The following is a 16226-nucleotide window of genomic DNA, read 5'->3' on the forward strand; positions in this document are numbered from 1 at the left end:
GAAGATGCTAAACACCACTGACTCACGGGCTTAAATCAGTGAATCGCGTGGTTGGCAGACGATAAGTCAATAAAGCCGTTATTAAAAAAGAACAAGTTTCCAGGTCTCTGATGAGCATCCTACACTGGCGTCTACTGGAGTGCTTACCGCCAGGTTTCGAGACGAAATCTCCGCCCGGTAGCTTCTGACATCCTCCAAGTCCAAGGTGGCAGTGAGGACCTCCTGGCGAAGGAGTTTCAAGGAGAAAAGGTGACTTCCTGGGGTTTTTTTCACTCACTCCTGTAATCTGGCCACTTTAATAGGTGTGCCAAATTACACCCGGATGCGTCCCGCCTTGGAAGGCAGGGACTGGGGACCCGTGGATTCCTAGGGGCTCAGGGAGAGGGGCGGCCAGTGTTTTGCCAACCAATAACCCTTCTCCCTTGCTGTTGCCCCCAGAATCTCTGTTGAACTCAGAACCTTGCCAGTGATCTGTTAATCATGGCACAGGACCCAATTTTGTCAATAAATGTCTGCTGGGAGCTTCTGAGAAGGCCTCTCTCTTCTCAGACACCCGAGAATCAAGGGTCCCTTTTCTACCTTTGAATGTGGCTGTGTGGAGGTGAGATGGCTGGAGCTGCTGCAGCCATTCTGCGACCATGAGGAGACACAACCCAAGAATGAAGCCAACACAGAGGAAGGCGGACCTGGAAACTGGCAGAGAGGTGAAGCCAGAGCCCCGGCAACCCACCCCAGGGTCCTAGCCTAGATGTGCTGCCTGTGCTATAGGAGGTGACACTGCCCTGCCTTTGACCCCAGCTGAGGTGGGGGGTTCTGCCACTTGCAACACATAGCACAAAACAGAAGGTCTAAACTCCCAGATGTCATTCCTTTCTTTATGAAAAAGCATTCCTAATCAAACTACGTTATTAGAATATGGTCTCATACACGCAAGCGTGGGACAGCAGGAACTGCTCTGTATACCACGGGTGACACAGGACGGCTGGGGCCCGTGGACCCAACGCTGCCTTTGTCAACCACGGGCCTAACGCAAGCTGGAAACATCTGCGAAGAGAATGGGAACAGGCGGCTCCCGTGAGGTCTGCTTCTCCTGTCATTTGCCAAAGTGACAAGCCACCGAAGCCACCATGCTTCTGGCATGACAAAGCCAAGGGAAGCGAGAAGCCACAAGAAATGAAAAGCCCCTGGACGGCATGAGTCTTGACATGAGAAGAAGGCCCGTCCCACCTCTCCGGGACTAGGTGAGCCTCAACACCCACGGCGACTGAGGCCGCACACACCAGAAAGCCCGTGAGGCCAGGAAGCCCGGGAGCAGCACGTGCCAGAGAAGAGGGTCGCCGATCTGTTCCGCGGAGCGGAGGGGACAGAAGGGGTGACTCTGTGAACCAAGTCTGTGCCATGAAATTTCTCCTGACCGTTTTGGGCAGATCACAGAGGATGTGTGCACAGGAGGGGAAGGCGAGGTCCTCAGATTTCAGTGTGACTGGAGATCACCAGAGTGGACCCCTGGGAGTCCATTTCAGGGCGGCCTGGGTGGGGCCGGCACCTGCAGGGACCTGCACACCTGCTTATCCCGGTGCAGGAGACCCCCGACCCACCCGCCAGTCAACGCTGCCACCAAGCTGCCTGCAGCTCTGATGTCCGGCCGAATGTGTTGGCCAAGCCAACCTGGACCGAAAAACAACTCAGCAGTCTCCAGGGACAGAGGGACAGAGGGACACAAGAGGCCATCTGCAGGAACCTGCTCTTTCTCTTTGACCCCATTCCGTCTTTATTATGGTTAATACTGGACAACAAGGGGCCTCTGGGGAACTGTCACTTGGAAAGCAGAGCTTTCCGCCTGCTGCAGCCGAGTCTGCCAAACCCTCGCCTCCCCCGGGGGGCAAGAAAACACGATGGGATTCTTTGCGAGGTTCCCTGCACTCAGCCACTTTGAAAGCGAAGTCTGATTTCTTAACCGCTTCCCTGCTGGCAATGCCAAGGTGGCCGCGGGAGGCATCGCACAAAAGCCCACTGGGGCGGATGAAAGGAAATGAAGGAACAGACGTGATGACAGAGGGCCCGGGAGAACTCACTGCTCTGTGGCGCGGGTGCGCCCTGCTCCAGCCCTGCCTGCAACTCGATCTCCTGCCACGGCCTGCCTCAGTACATCAGCATTTCCAGCACTCGTGCCCCCAAGGACAAGAGCTGAAGACAGCGGGATGAAAGACGAGCCAGGCGACGCCATGAGAGGGAGCTCCATGGTCCCGGACCGTGCGACCCCTTCCGGGGAGAACTCAGTCCACCAGGGAGGCTGCGCAGGTCTGACTCCCAGCCTGCCCTCCTTGAAGTCCTCGCCCTCTGCCTTCTGCCCGCTCCACGTGCCTGCCAGCCCTCAGCACTTTTTGACGCTTTTTCTGAAATGCACTGCCCAGCTCCCCTGGACACACGTGGCCCGGCCCCCAGGTGGCTGGCCATCACCGTGTGCAGTGAGACCAGAGACCCCCGGAAGGAGGCCGTCCCCACCAGAACAGCATGGGGGTCTCCATCCCACCTCCCAGCACTCGTGGGCAAGGCCACGTAAGGCCTGCAAGTGAACATGTGCTGCCTTGACATCAGCCATGGCCCTCCCCACCCTACTCTCATGGGTGAGGTCCCCTGGCTGAAACCCTCCTCACCATGGGGACCAGGCACGGTGCCTGCTTATTCCCAGGTGGTGACTTCAGGTCCCGCCAGCCATGGAACTATTCACGCCAGCCAATCGCATCCTCCACGGGGTCACCCACCCTCTGGTTACTGCAAAGCCCCCTCCCCACGGCCCCTGCTTGCTCACTCTGCTCCCAGGTGCAGCCTCAGGCTGACCCCCTCGGCCTGGTGGCCTCCTCCCCCGGGCAGTGCGTGTGTGACTGAGAAACAGCTGTGGGTCTCACCTGTCCAGGGCCTAGTGCCGCGTGCTGTGTGAGGACCATCCCCTTAATCGCGGGGCGGGGACCCCTCCCTCACCGACAAGGCGAGGGCGAAGCGATCTAAGCAGGCGGGACACCCCACGGGGCCCCCACGAGACAGCCTGGTTCTGAGGGGGCAGAGACAACGGCCTCCGAACAACAGAACCGACTGGACTGGGCGTGCCCACAGTGGCCCGCGAGCCCGCTCCTTACCACGTCGTCCAGAGAGAACTGGGATCCTTGAGCAAAAATGTGGCCGTTCATCGCGATCATGGCACAGCCGTCATAGTAGAGACGGTCCCCGTCACAGCCCTTCTGATTGGCCAACAAGTAAATCCCGCCGTTCTGGAAAAGGCAGAGCCAACAGGGGGCGTGTCAGCTGTGGTCCATCCCTCCGCCTTCCACCGGCCCAAACACGGGAGGCTCTGCCGAGCCGGCTCACGCAGGCTTCAGACACCCCCAGCCCACTGGGTCACCGTCAGCGCCCCCAGCAGGGAAGGCACAGGTGTGCAGGACTGCCACGCAGCTGGACTGACTTGGCCTTCCGAGCACCAGGCATCATGCAAAACGTGTTTCTGCCTCCCGACAACCCCACGGGGCAGGCGCTGTCGTCTCCATCAGAGGGGAGGAGAGACGGGGGTTCAGAAAGAACAAACTCCCACGTCACGAAGCTGGGATTCCGACCCAGCTCGGCTGAATGCACACCTGTCCCGGGAATGACCAAGCACCTTGGCCCTCGCGATGTCACACCACCAGCGAGAGTGACAAACTCATGGCATTCCCTGCTTCCGCCACGATGCCAACGGGCAAGGGGCACGTCCTGGTTCACGGGCATCATGTCACTTGTCTGGAAACACAGTGGGAAGCCCGGGAGCCGGACGGCTAGGGTGTGAGCCCAGCAGCCACTTGACCACCACGTGCTGGCGTCCAGCTCTGGAGGGTGGGCATGACAGTGGCGTCTGTCTCTCAGGGCGGCTGCAAGGGTTAATGAGGTCGGGCAAGTGCAGCCCCAGAACGGAAGCTCGCGTATGCTTGTTGAGCACTGGCCGTGAACGTCCATGGTGCTTGGGCCACGCCCTGTGCTCGGCACTGGGGACTCGGGGGCGTGTGAGACAGACACAGCGCCCAGCCGGGGGCGCCCACACTCCAGCATGCCAGCCCGACACCTACCTTGGTGGTGGCCATGGTCACCAGGTCCACCCTGGCGTGGGCTTTGCGCAGCACGTGATGGCTGCCCGATGCATTGGTGAAGATCTCCACGCCGTCCAGGCCCATGTCGACATGTGGGCTGCGGGCAGAGGCAGGTGAAGACAAGAGACTGGCTATGCTCCTGACCCGCCCTCCCGGCCCTGCAAGCCCCCGGGGGTCGGGCAAGGCCACGATTCCAGGATGTGTGCAAACCCCTAGTCCTCCAGTTGGTCGTGCAGGGAAGGCGTCCACCGGATGCAGGGCGGGGCTCACCTGTGGGGTGTCCAGAGCTCCTCGCAGATCTCGCTCCCAATGCAGGTGTCCCGGGTGGCCAGCACCGCGTCTCCAAAGGGCACGGTTTCCTGTAGTTGGAGGACAAGAGTGCATGAGGCCCTTTGGCCATCGCCCTTCTGGGCTACCTACTGACCCAGGACCCCCCACGTCACCAGGAAGACTTTCACAAAGATGCCCGTTTCGTCTCAAGCCCCAAATGAGTCCTTCCTCGGCGCGGAGCATGTGCAGCCCAGGTGGCCCAGTGCTAGCTGGCATCTCCTCGGCCGACCCTTACGGGCCTCCGGTAAGCCATTCAATAGCCAGAAGCCACGCTCTGAGCTGCCGGGGAGCTGACCGTGTCTGCCACAAACCGTGACTCAGCTCCTGGAGTTTCCACTGACACAAATTGCCATCGTCATCCTTGTGATTAATGATAACAGCTCTCATTAATCCAGGGTTACTCTGCCAGGCACGGCGCTGAGCACGTCTACGTTATCTAGGCTCCTGACGGTTTCACCAGGGAGCATTCCCAGCCCTGCATCAGAAATGACCTAACTGAGTCTGACGAAGTCCAAGAAACCTGACAAAAGCCACCCAGCTCTCGAGTGGCAGGGCCGGAAACAGAACGCAGGGACGTCCTCCTCAGAGAGCCACATGCATCAACGCCGGGTGCTGGGAGCGCCTGGCAGGGAGAGAGCACCCCCGGAGGCTGCCGACAGGTCTCACTCGGCACTGAGATCAGTGTACGCTGACCGGGTACCGTGGGCACAGATGGGCTGACGTCCACAGACACCTCTGCTACCTGCTAGCTCGAGCCCAGCCTCGGCATGTCTTTCTGCGCCAAAATTACATCACGGTATTGCTGTGCTTGTGCTTGAGAAATCATCGCAGGAGGCCTGGATGCATCCCAGAGCCTCTCGTTTGGGTTCTCTGACCTTTGTGTGTTAACCCCTTCATCTCCAAGGGCAAGGACCGGGGCGCACGCCCAGCACTTTCTTCTCCGATGCCTCCTGCCACGGACAGTCACTGTTCACCTGTGGCATCACGGAGAGCCCTGAGCAGAGGACCCTGTGCTGGTGGTCGCGGGACCTGTGTGTCCCCTGCTCCCTGGCGCCTCGCAAACCTGACCCCAGGGCAGGCCGGGAAGCCTGACCCCGTCGTGCTGTGAGGACACCAGGACTCAGAGCAACAGGAGGGATAAAGACAGGTCTGGAACGGCGCTCTGGGACTGAGCCCGGGACACATGGTCCGGTTGTAGCGGCGTCAGCCCGTCTTCACTCGTTTCTTGAAAATGCCCCTGAACTGTCATCCACATTCATTTCGGGGCAATCGGTGCAACGTGCCCCCGGACCAATGAGACCCAGCAGAATCCTTCATGCTGCAGACCACACCCCCACGTTGGGTCAGTGGGTCACCAGTGGTATGTTTTTTAAGATATGACAGGATCGGTAAGACAAGAGAAAGGAGAATGAAAGTGGGGTGCGTCTCCCTGTAGAAGGATTGCTGCTGACGTGTTTGTTCCACACCCGCCCACACTGTGTTCCAGGTCACGATGATTTTAAAGTGTGCTCATTCCTGCAGTTCATGGTCAGAAAGGTCTCCAGGTCACTTGGGAGGTGATCAGACCAGGCTGATGGTCTCTTTCCAAACCTCAGCCAGTCCATCCCTGCCAGTGCAGAGGGCACTGAGCCCGAGCCCGCCTCTCGGAGCCAGAGCTGGGACCAGCGACTCAGTCTGGTTCCTGGACGGGGCGAGCTCAGCCCAAGGGCTCAGGGCAGCCACTGTCCACCTGGGAAGCAAGAGGCAGAGAGAGACCCACGATGGTAAAGAGGAAAATGGAGCTGGGGTCTGGTGGGAGTCAGGGGAGTGGTGGACCCCTGCCCCTCGAGCCTGCTCAGGTTGAGCCAAGGTCCAGTTGCGTTCCCGCTGACCCACTCTATCGGAGGCTCAGGACATCCTTATGAGCTACCCTGAGAGCAATAATCAGGGTGCAGAGGATTTGGTGTTCCAGGCTGAGCTGTGTCCCATTCAAATTCTTGTTAGGGACATGACCCCCAGCACCTCAGAATGTGACCTTACTGGAGATGAGGCCTTTAAAGAGGTGATTAAGGTGAAATGAGGTCACTGGGGTGGGCCCTTATCCAGTGTGACTGGGTCCTTATAAGAAGAGGAGATCAGGACACAGATGTATGCAGAGGGCCGACCGTGTGAGGACACAGGGAGGAGACGGCGTCTACATGCCAAGGAGAGAGACCTCAGGGGGAACCAGCCCTGCCCACACCTGGACCTCAGCCGTCTAGCCTCTAGGACCAGGAGAGAATAAATCCCACGGTTTAAGCCAACTAGTCTGGGGGACTTTGTTACAGCAGCCTAAGCAAATTCATACACTTGGCAACCAAGATGAGAAATGAGGCCGGAGGCAGAGAACTCGAAGGGCCCCCAAAGACCCCCATTGCACCCCCAGCTCCCAACCAGCCACGGGAAGGGGACAGAGCAGTGTTCCAGCTGTCCCCTGTAGAAGGAGGATGGATGAGGCCCCGAGTTAGGGCTGCAAGATCAAGCTCGATGGGCCTGTCCAGCCCAGTTCAGAAGACAAGATGGATTTCTGACGCAGGGTTTGCACAGAACGAACAGGCAGCCACGTGAAGTCTTCCGTGAGCTTTATAAGTAGAAAACCCCCAACTCGGCCCCTCGGGCAGCCCCCAGGTCCCAGCCCTAGAGGAAACAGCCCACTAAGCAGGGCAGGAGGCCCCCAGCATGCTCCCCGCACACACGCGCCAGCAGGAGCTGGAGGAGAGGAAGGGGGCAGGGACAGGAAAAGCGTGAGGGACGCATGAGGAAGGAGGTGCCCACTGAGGCCTGTGCTCCTGAGACCCCTCCCTGTTGGTCACAGAAACCCTGTTTCTCACGTACACCAGCTGAGGCGGTTTCTGTCATGTTGATCCCAAGGGCCTGGCCCCAAACGGTCCACCCATTGGCCTAGAATAGTGACATTTGGCCGAAAAAGGAGTTTTATTCCCAGAGACTCACCTGCTTTGTCAGGTCCTGGAGCATCCGGGGAAGAAAATATTCCTCTGTTTGCCTAGAAAGGAAAACACCACGGATCTGAGACAGAGCACCTCAGAAAAAAACAAAGAAAGGCATCCAAGTTTAAACAAAAATCCCACTGTCCAGTCCTAACATATGCTCTAAACCCTCCATTTAAGCTAAAAAGAAAAGGATAAGGTGAACTGATAAAGCTCCTGTGTGCTCTACCAGGTGACACCAACACGCTCCGAGCTCTCCTGTCACCACCTGTCGGCTTCCACTCGCCGTGATGTACGGCGTTTCCCAGAGATGAGTCACGGGGATCATCCAAAAAGGAGTCCCGTTTCCCCATGGAGAAATCCAGGTGGAATTCCTGACCAAAGTTGCTGGATCAGAAAGCTCATCCCGCATGAACTCAACATACACCTGCAAACCTATGTCATCACTGACATAACAAAATCACGGTCTAAGTTTTACAAGACGATGGAAGAATTTAACACACAACTTCAGTACGAGGCATCCTGAGCTGCCAAACAAAAAGGCAGAATTTTAAAAAAAGACGGTCTACAAAGTTGACCTCAAATAGGCTGTCAGAAGATGCACGATTAAGACACTCCATGAACTTATTTCTTTTTGCTTTCTTGGAATTCACGAGAACCTTCTGGGATGATTTCAGTTGGTCTTTTACTTAAGTCAATTTTAAAAGCTGAGATATTAAGAGGATGCCTTCTCTCCTCGCTAATGAAGGGGACAGGGACACGTAGGCACCCCGCTGACCTCCAAGCTGCCTGGCCATCCCACGCTAAGCATCGAATCCACCATCTGTAGGTTTGCTGATGGCCATGTTGCTGCACCCAAGTTCATTTTAAAGGGAACAGTCGTCCAAAGGTTTCTCCCTTCATCCTCTCCGTCCCCCTCAATCACACAAAGACCCACTCAGCACCAGACCAAAGCAAGACCACCAGGAAACAGTGCATGTTCGACCTCACTCTTTCTCACTCTCTGCTCCAAAACCAGCCGACACCTTGCGGGTGGCCGGTGTGGTTCATCACAGGTCATTGGAGAGCCAGGATATCATGAATAAAAGTCATGGCTCTAAAGCTTGTCACTCAAGCCTGCCTCGGGCTGGCCCAACCCATCTCCCTGGCTGTCTCCACACCTGTACCTTTCCTGCTCCGCACAGCTTGCGGTGCTCTCTGATGGGGTGCCCTTCCTCCGCAGGAAACATCCTCTGGACAAAACCGAGCAGTGTATTCCTGCCAGGAAACCATTTTGGGGTCATGCCAATGGCAAGTCTTTTTTGGCCCCCCGGGAGCTACAAGGGCCCCTGTGACCCATTTGCTGCACTTAGATTTGGGGGTCCACCTAAGAACATGAGGAAAATGAGCAGGTTCTTAAATTCTCTGCGGTCAAGAACTGGGTCTTGTTTCTATTTTCCGAGGAGGATCTGAACCTGTGACGTACTCCTCACTAAAGGGGAGATGCCGTGCACGCACTGTCCCCACTTTCACACAGCTCTCAGAGGGTAAAAGTCTCTGTCTTTTTAACTATATCAGAGTGGAAGCATCTGGTTCTTCCAGCTCAATATGCCACCCCATCTGCAGGCACAATTAAACAGGCTTCAACATGAGACCTACACACACGTTACAAATGGAAGAAAAGGTGAACTAGAGATATATGCATATCCTCTCAAAGACATTAGAGACAACATAAACCCATAAAAGATCTCAAAGTAAAGATGATTGAACAATAGGAGATAAAAAGTGAGCTGGCAGGGCCGGTCTGGTGGTGCAGCGGTTAAGTTTGCATGCTCTCCTTTGGCAGCCCGGGCTTCCCCAATTTGGATCCTGGGCGTGGACCTACACACCGCTTGTCAAGCGATGCGGGAGCAGGCATCCCACATCTAAAGTAGAGGAAGATGGGCACAGATATTAGCTCAGGGCCAGTCTTCCTCAGCAAGAAGAGGAGGATTGGTGGCAGATGTTGGCTCAGGGCTAATCTTCCTCAAAAGAAAAAAAAAAAAGTGAGCTTGCAAACTATGAGAAGCATTTGAAAAATTCAAAACATTTGTAAATACCAAAAGCACATCAGAAGCATCAAAGAGTAGAACAGATCCGACTGCAGACTCTGCATAGAGGACAAATGTGGGGAATGAACCCACAAATAAGAGACAAACAGATGAACAGACAGCAGTGGTCAGAGAGAGGGTGAAAGATACAGAAGACACACACGGAGACGTGAGACAGGGTGGGAGCTCGAGGCCAAAGGTGGTACAGGAAAGGCCACTGAGGTCAGCGTGGGACGCACAGCCTAGAAGATCAATAGACTTTTTTTCTGGATGAATTAAAAGGCCCCAGAGAAAAGACATCCAAAAAGAAAGCTTTGAAGGTGCGCTGGTGGAAAGCTCAGCTCAGTGGCTGCTCCACGAACAGAGGTCAGGAGCGGCCACGCTCTCAAGTAAGCACACACTTCCAGCTGATCCTTCAGAGCTTTATTTCCGAACGTGCACTAAGAGCCGAGAGTCTTCCAGAGACCTGAAGAAAGCCCCATCATCAAAGGCAGAGACCCGGATGAACAGAGAAAACAAAGGCATTCAGAAAAAACATAGCCAATGCAGGGAAAAAGTCCAAAAAACAAAAAACTGGTTAATACACTCAGAAGTAAAAGAGGATACTAAAAAAGACGCTTTATGAAAGAAAATAAAAGAAAAGGAGAAAGCGCTCTCAGAAATTAAAAATAAGATGGCTAAGTTTAGGGGCCGGCCCCGTGGCCGAGTGGTTAAGTTCGCGTGCTCTGCTTCGGCGGCCCAGGGTTTCACTGGTTTGGATCCTGGGCGCGGACGTGGCACCGCTCATCAGGCCACGCTGAGGCAGCATCTCACCAACAGCCACAGGAGACCCCTCAAACTGCATTTGAAACAATGAAGAAAAATTACGTTAACCTAGAATTTCAAAAAAACTCTGCACAAGTATTCATCACCTGGGAGAATCAAATAAAGATACCTGCAGGCAGGCAAGGTCTCAAGACTTCACCTGCCGGGAACAGTTGCTTAGAAAGCATGATACTGTGATTTATAATAAGAAATATCTATTTGGTCTTCCTCCCATTCCTGGCACTGAGCTCTGAAAATGTTTGGAACTACCCAAGATGAGAGTGTTCAAGGTGTCTTTTGTGATGACCTTTGGAAATAAGATGACTTTGGAAAGGCACCCCCAGGTCGCCTAAGGATGGGGTCTGGTTGCCTGGGAAACCAACTAGTGATGAGCCAGGGAGGAGAGGGGACCGGAGGTTGAATCAATCACCAGCGGCCAATGATTTAATCAATCAGGTCTATGTGATGAAGCCTCCATAAAAGCCCAAAAGGACAGGGTTCAGAGAGCTTCCGGGCTGTTGAACTCATGGAGACTCGGGGAGGACAGTGCGCTCAGAGAGCACGGAAGCCCCATCCTTTCCCCATCCCTCGCCCTGTGCATCTCTCGCATCTGGCTGTTCCTGTTACATGATTTTATAATAAACTGGTAATCTACTTAGTAACATGTTTCTCTGAGTTCTGTGAACCACTCTAGTAAATTACTCAAACCCAAGGAGGCGGTCATGGGAACCCCTGATCTATAACCCGTCGGGCAGAAATAGAGGTGACAACCTGGACTTGCGAGTGGCATCTGAAGTGGGAGTCGGTGTTGTCTTGGAGGACTGAGCCTTCACCTGTGGGACCCGAGGCTATCTCCAGGAAGACAGCGTCAGAACTGAGTTAACTGCTTGGCGGTGGTCAAATGGTAGAAAGCCACTGGAAGCTGTGTTCCAGCAAATGAATGACAAGAAAAAAACAGTCCATCCAGGAGGCTGATCAAACCTGGGGGAGAGGGAGAGGAATCCAGGGAACTGGGACTGGAAGGGGTGACAGCCCTGGAGCAGGCTGGCGACGGCGTGGGGCAGGAGCGCAGGACCGACCACGTGCCCGACGGGATGGGAGAAGCGTCAGGTGAGGCGGCGAGGGCAAGGAGAACACGGAGCACAGTTGACTCCGGGCAGGAGGAAGGGCAACATCGCAGGCTCAGAACAGAACTGCGGCTCGGCCGTGACCTTCCACTGGGGCGAATCACGCAAACAGTGAGTGCAATGTCACCAGAAAACTTGGCGTGTGCATATGAGGAAGAGGATGCAGACAGAGAGGAAAGGTGGGGCTGTGCGTGCTCAATCCTGTTCTTCCAGAGCAGGAAGTCGTGATATGGCAATAGCTGCACTTGATTTAGAAATATGGAGGCAGAACCCAGAGGCTGGGGGGGAAAGGAGAAAAATGGAAAAGGGGCCACTACTGGGAAGCAGGGCTCGGAGACGGGGAGGGGGCAGAGTGAGGGGTGTTTGTTTTGTTATCAAGCTTATGAAATTATTTAGGACTTTTAAAACCATATTATTATATAAAAGAGGAAACTCCTTGTATATATAAAGGAAAAACCACTGAATGAATCTCAAAAGGCTCATGTTAAGCAAAAGAAACCAGTTATGAAAGCGTGTACACGTATGACTCCATTTGTATGAAATCTAAGAAAAGACAAAACTAAGCTTGGGGGACGGGATCCACTGGGAAGGGGGCAGAGAGGGCTCCGGGTGATGGAAATGTCTCTTCAGGGTAGTGAGTGCATAAAGGCACATGTTTGTCAAAGGCAAAACACCCGAAATCTGCATATTTTATTGCATGCTATTTCTATCTCAAAAAATTTAAAAGTAAACATTATTCGATACATCATTCCTAAGTTTTAAAGAGAATTGTAGCCATATTATTCTTTGATACATCATTTCCTATAATACTTAAAGTGTCAGAGCACAGAAAAATTTTCTTAATATTTTTTTAAAACGCTAGTATAATACTGGCACCTATATCTGGAAAAGAGAGAAAAATCCTGAATAGACAGTAGCAAATTGAAACAAAGTTTAACGCCCCACATTCATCTGGAGTTTATTCTAGACACAGAGATTTACTCTCCATTCATCTCAGTGTTGCTAAGAAGATATCCGATACATTCAACATCCATTCTCAACTCATTTTAAAACTCCAAAGTAAAAATACCTAGAGACAGACAGAAATCCGAAACCAAATGCAAATACAGGACGAGGTTTCCAAGTCAAGTCGGGAAAAAGACAAAAATGCCAGTTATCAAAGACATTGGTTCTAGAAATGATCTAGAATGGTGTTCTAGAAATGCTGGCCAACAAACGCTCTTAGGAAAATGAACTGCCGGGTGTAACTATCGAAAAAGGGGAAGTCAAATTAGCTGTACCATATAATTTCTACTTGGAAAAAAAAAACTAAGAAAAATCAACAGAATAACTCGCAGACACAGCAAGAGAACGTAGGAAGGTGGTCAATTTCAAAAGCAAAAGACAAAAATCTAAAGTTTTCCCACATAAAAATATGAACCACTTAGAAACGTAATGTGAAAGATTCCATTCACAACAGTAACGATAATAAGGAAATAAGAATAACTGTGATAAGAAGATAGGGCAGGGCTTCTGCCCTGGGGATGATGTCGTCTCCCCCCCTACCCCCCGCCCAGGGACATGTGGCAACATCTGGAGACAGTTTTGGTCGTCACAGATGTAACGGGTGGAGGCCAGGACGCTGCTCTGCACCCTTCTGTGCACAGGACAGACCCCCACCACAAGGATGACCCAGCCCCAGAGCAGCAGGGCTGGAGCTGAGAAACCCTGACACACAGGGTGACCCAAGACGCAAGTGACACTACACTTAAAACGATTGGTGATGGGTGACGGATGATTGACAGTTTTACGTGATCTGTGATCACTTGGCTATCATTTAATTGGCAGCATCAAAACAGCCATATCCAAATGACAGGTACCAGGAGGCGGGGATTTTGCCCCGAATTCTCGTCTATCTCCCCCACGATCTGCACCGAGGTGACGCCCGGCAAAGATGCTTCATCAACATCCAAGGAGCTGTCACAAAGCACGACCAGGACTCACCGACTCCTGGACCACGGGGTGAACCAGCGCAGCTCTCGGTAGTTGCCTTCATTGGCCAAGGCCATCTTGGGTCTGATGAGCAGGATCCTCCTGCAGGCAGAGGAACAAGACTGCTCCTGAGACGACCACGCCCGGGAGCAAGGAGCAGCGCAGGGGTCCGTCCGGCGCTGACGGTCGACGACAAGAGCAGCTCAGACCCAGCAGGCGTCCACCATGCAGTCAGCTGCCCGGTCTGCGAGGGAACATACAGGCCCACCCTCCCTCGACTGACCTGCCGGCAACAGGGCCGTGTGTCCCCAAGCCCCACCCTGAGGTCTCTCTCTTTCTAAGACCTGAAGGTGCCCACGTCAGTGGCGGCAGGGACCAGGAACAGTGCCACTCGAGTCACCTGCCTGGTGCCTCGGCCCTCACTAAGGATGGGCCTCCAGAAGAAGCCTCCCAGCACATGGCCCGCAGGGGCCCTGCCACTGGGCACCAGCATGAGTGCCGCAGTCCCTGAGAGTCCGGGCAAGGCACGCAGGCCCCCTGCTCCTGGGGCCACCCACCTGTTGAGGAAGATCACCCTGCAGTTGTAGCGGACATTTCGGTGCATCACGGGCCTGCAGAGAGAAGGGACGCACACGCTCGTCTGCACACAGCAGGAGCAGCCCTCTGTCTGCACACGAGCCTTCCTCGGGTCCCTACAGGGAGTCAGGAGGCTCCTCGGCAGCTTTCTCAAATCACAGTTAAACACAAGCCAAAACGCTGCTGCCTCGGCGGAGACTCTAAAACGGGAGAGAATCTCCTAACAGGAGCACAAACTCGCTCCCTGCTCAGGGCTCCTCCTTCTCCTCCTGGAATGTTCTCAGACCTTCCAGTGGCCGCCTCCCTGCTTTGCGACCTGCCACCGGCCGGCCGTGTCACCCCTCCACCCCCTACTGGCCTCCTGCACCAGCCCCTGCGCTTTCCCTATTCTCCTTCAGAGCACTTCTCCCGACCTGAGGCCCTTCTAGAACGCAGGCCATGGGGCAGCGGCCACTGGCCCAGGCACTGCCGGTTCCCCGCGCCCAGGGCTGGTGCCAACGGCTCTGCTCACCGCTGTTAAAAGGGCGGGCTTGGAGGTCGGGGCTGCAGGGCCGACCCCAGCCCTGCACCGGCTAAACCACCCTGACCTTGGTTTTTCCTCCCGATGTGGATGAGAGGACAGGATGCGGTGGGCGCCCCCGTCCTGCCCACAGACACGGACAGCCACCTGAAGCCCTCGCATCATCACGGTTTCCATTCCCCACCGGAGCCAAACCAAACCACGCTCCTGTTCGCATTGCAGGAAACGCGTGCGCAGCATGAGGGAGACACATATTTTAAGTAACACAGACACCTACGGTGAATATCTGATTTCTAACTAAATGAGCCTCTCTCGCAAAAACAAACGAAAAGCACTACAGAAATTTAAAGCTTAAAACATAAAATTAAATAGCGAACACACAAGGAAAAGTACTTTTCTCATAACAGGCTGACATCTGTGGGAGGAGGTCACGGAAAGGACAGGACCACTGGCTGACCCTCGAGCTGGACCCAGGCAAGTGCAGGCTCCACCCCTCCCCTGTCCTTGGAATGTGCGGTCCCCTGGCCTTCCCGGTGCTGGAAGCTGCCCACAGGACACAGCCGTGAGAGAGTAACGTGGCACGGAGACCATCTGGATGAGGGAAGTCACTCAACCCAGGTAAAGCCTCTATGTAAACTTTTAGCATGCTGGCAAGAGGATGCAGAGACTCACTCGTCTTGCATTCGCCCAAGACAAGCCTTCTGCGTCAGTCCCCTTGCTTATTAAACCCGCCACCCACCCATCTGGACTGAGGTGCCTCTCTCTTCCGTCTCTCCTTGCCCTCCAGGTACGGGGGCCCATTTTGGAAACCAAGCACACCTTTCATAGCTAAAGAACTCTTAAATTACACACAAACGCTTCAATTGTAGCCAAGAGAACGAGTAAATGGCGCCCCAAATGACCAATAAGCGGAAAAAATGCTCAACTTTGTAAGTAATGAAAGCAAATAAATAAGATAGTTCTTCTTTTTTTTTTTTAACTATCCATCACTCTAACATCTTCTTTATTCCATTTGTAAGAACAAATCCCACGTGATCAAGGATACCGCGCCTCCAGCCACAGAGTGCGGGAACAGGACTGGATGCCTCGTTCCTGGAGAGCATCTTGGAAAGACGATTCGAGATGGCAGATGTCAACAACATCAGGATAAAACTGTTGTTTTGTTCAGTGGAGGTTACAGATGCAGATAAATGCTAGATTTCAAAAGAAAAATATCTTCTAATATGATTGCTAACATTTTAAGGGTAAAAACTGGAAAAAGAAAAATGGTATTATAAATTCAAAGCCAGCAGAGCAAAGTGGAGCAAAGAAAACAAATAAGCAAAAAAACCTAAAAAAAACGATGTCTAGGAAACTTAATAATTAGGTGAGAAGAATCGGTCCATCTGGTAGGGTGACGAATGGCCCCCTAGTAATGTCTACGTCTTAAATCCTAGAACCTGTGAACATGTCACCTTCTATGGCAAAAGGGCCTTTGTAGGTGTGATAACTAACTTACAGATCCCCAGATGGCGAGAGGGTCTGGACTACCTGGGGCTGCCTGATGTAATCACAAGGGTCCTTATATGAGGGAGTGACATCAACCCTGATATCAGTTCCCCCACATCAAGTCCAGCATACGTGCAGTTAAAACCAAAACACTCTTTCCCTGCTTAATCCCTGGCTTCCTGGCTCCAGAATCCACTATCCTCCATGGAGACAGACCCCGCCAAGGACAAGCACCTGGATTTGTTATCTCCTCCCTGCAA

General features: G+C 53.7%; 1 protein-coding gene across 4 annotated transcripts in view; it reads right to left on the reverse strand.

The window, feature by feature from the left end:
• The window catches only part of NADSYN1 (NAD synthetase 1), a 41252-nt gene that overhangs the window by 15172 nt on the left and 9854 nt on the right, over positions 1 to 16226 (reverse strand). For all 4 annotated transcript variants that reach the window (XM_046643719.1, XM_046643718.1, XM_046643720.1 and 1 more), the window contains 7 exons: positions 13940 to 13993; positions 13395 to 13484; positions 7416 to 7467; positions 4386 to 4474; positions 4095 to 4212; positions 3138 to 3269; positions 148 to 222 (listed from right to left, as the gene is read on the reverse strand). In XM_046643719.1, the coding sequence (XP_046499675.1) occupies positions 148 to 222; positions 3138 to 3269; positions 4095 to 4212; positions 4386 to 4474; positions 7416 to 7467; positions 13395 to 13484; positions 13940 to 13993 (610 nt within the window). The remainder of the gene's footprint in view (positions 1 to 147; positions 223 to 3137; positions 3270 to 4094; positions 4213 to 4385; positions 4475 to 7415; positions 7468 to 13394; positions 13485 to 13939; positions 13994 to 16226) is intronic.

This window comes from Equus quagga, chromosome 17, assembly GCF_021613505.1.
Source record: "Equus quagga isolate Etosha38 chromosome 17, UCLA_HA_Equagga_1.0, whole genome shotgun sequence".
Lineage (NCBI taxonomy): Eukaryota > Metazoa > Chordata > Mammalia > Perissodactyla > Equidae > Equus > Equus quagga.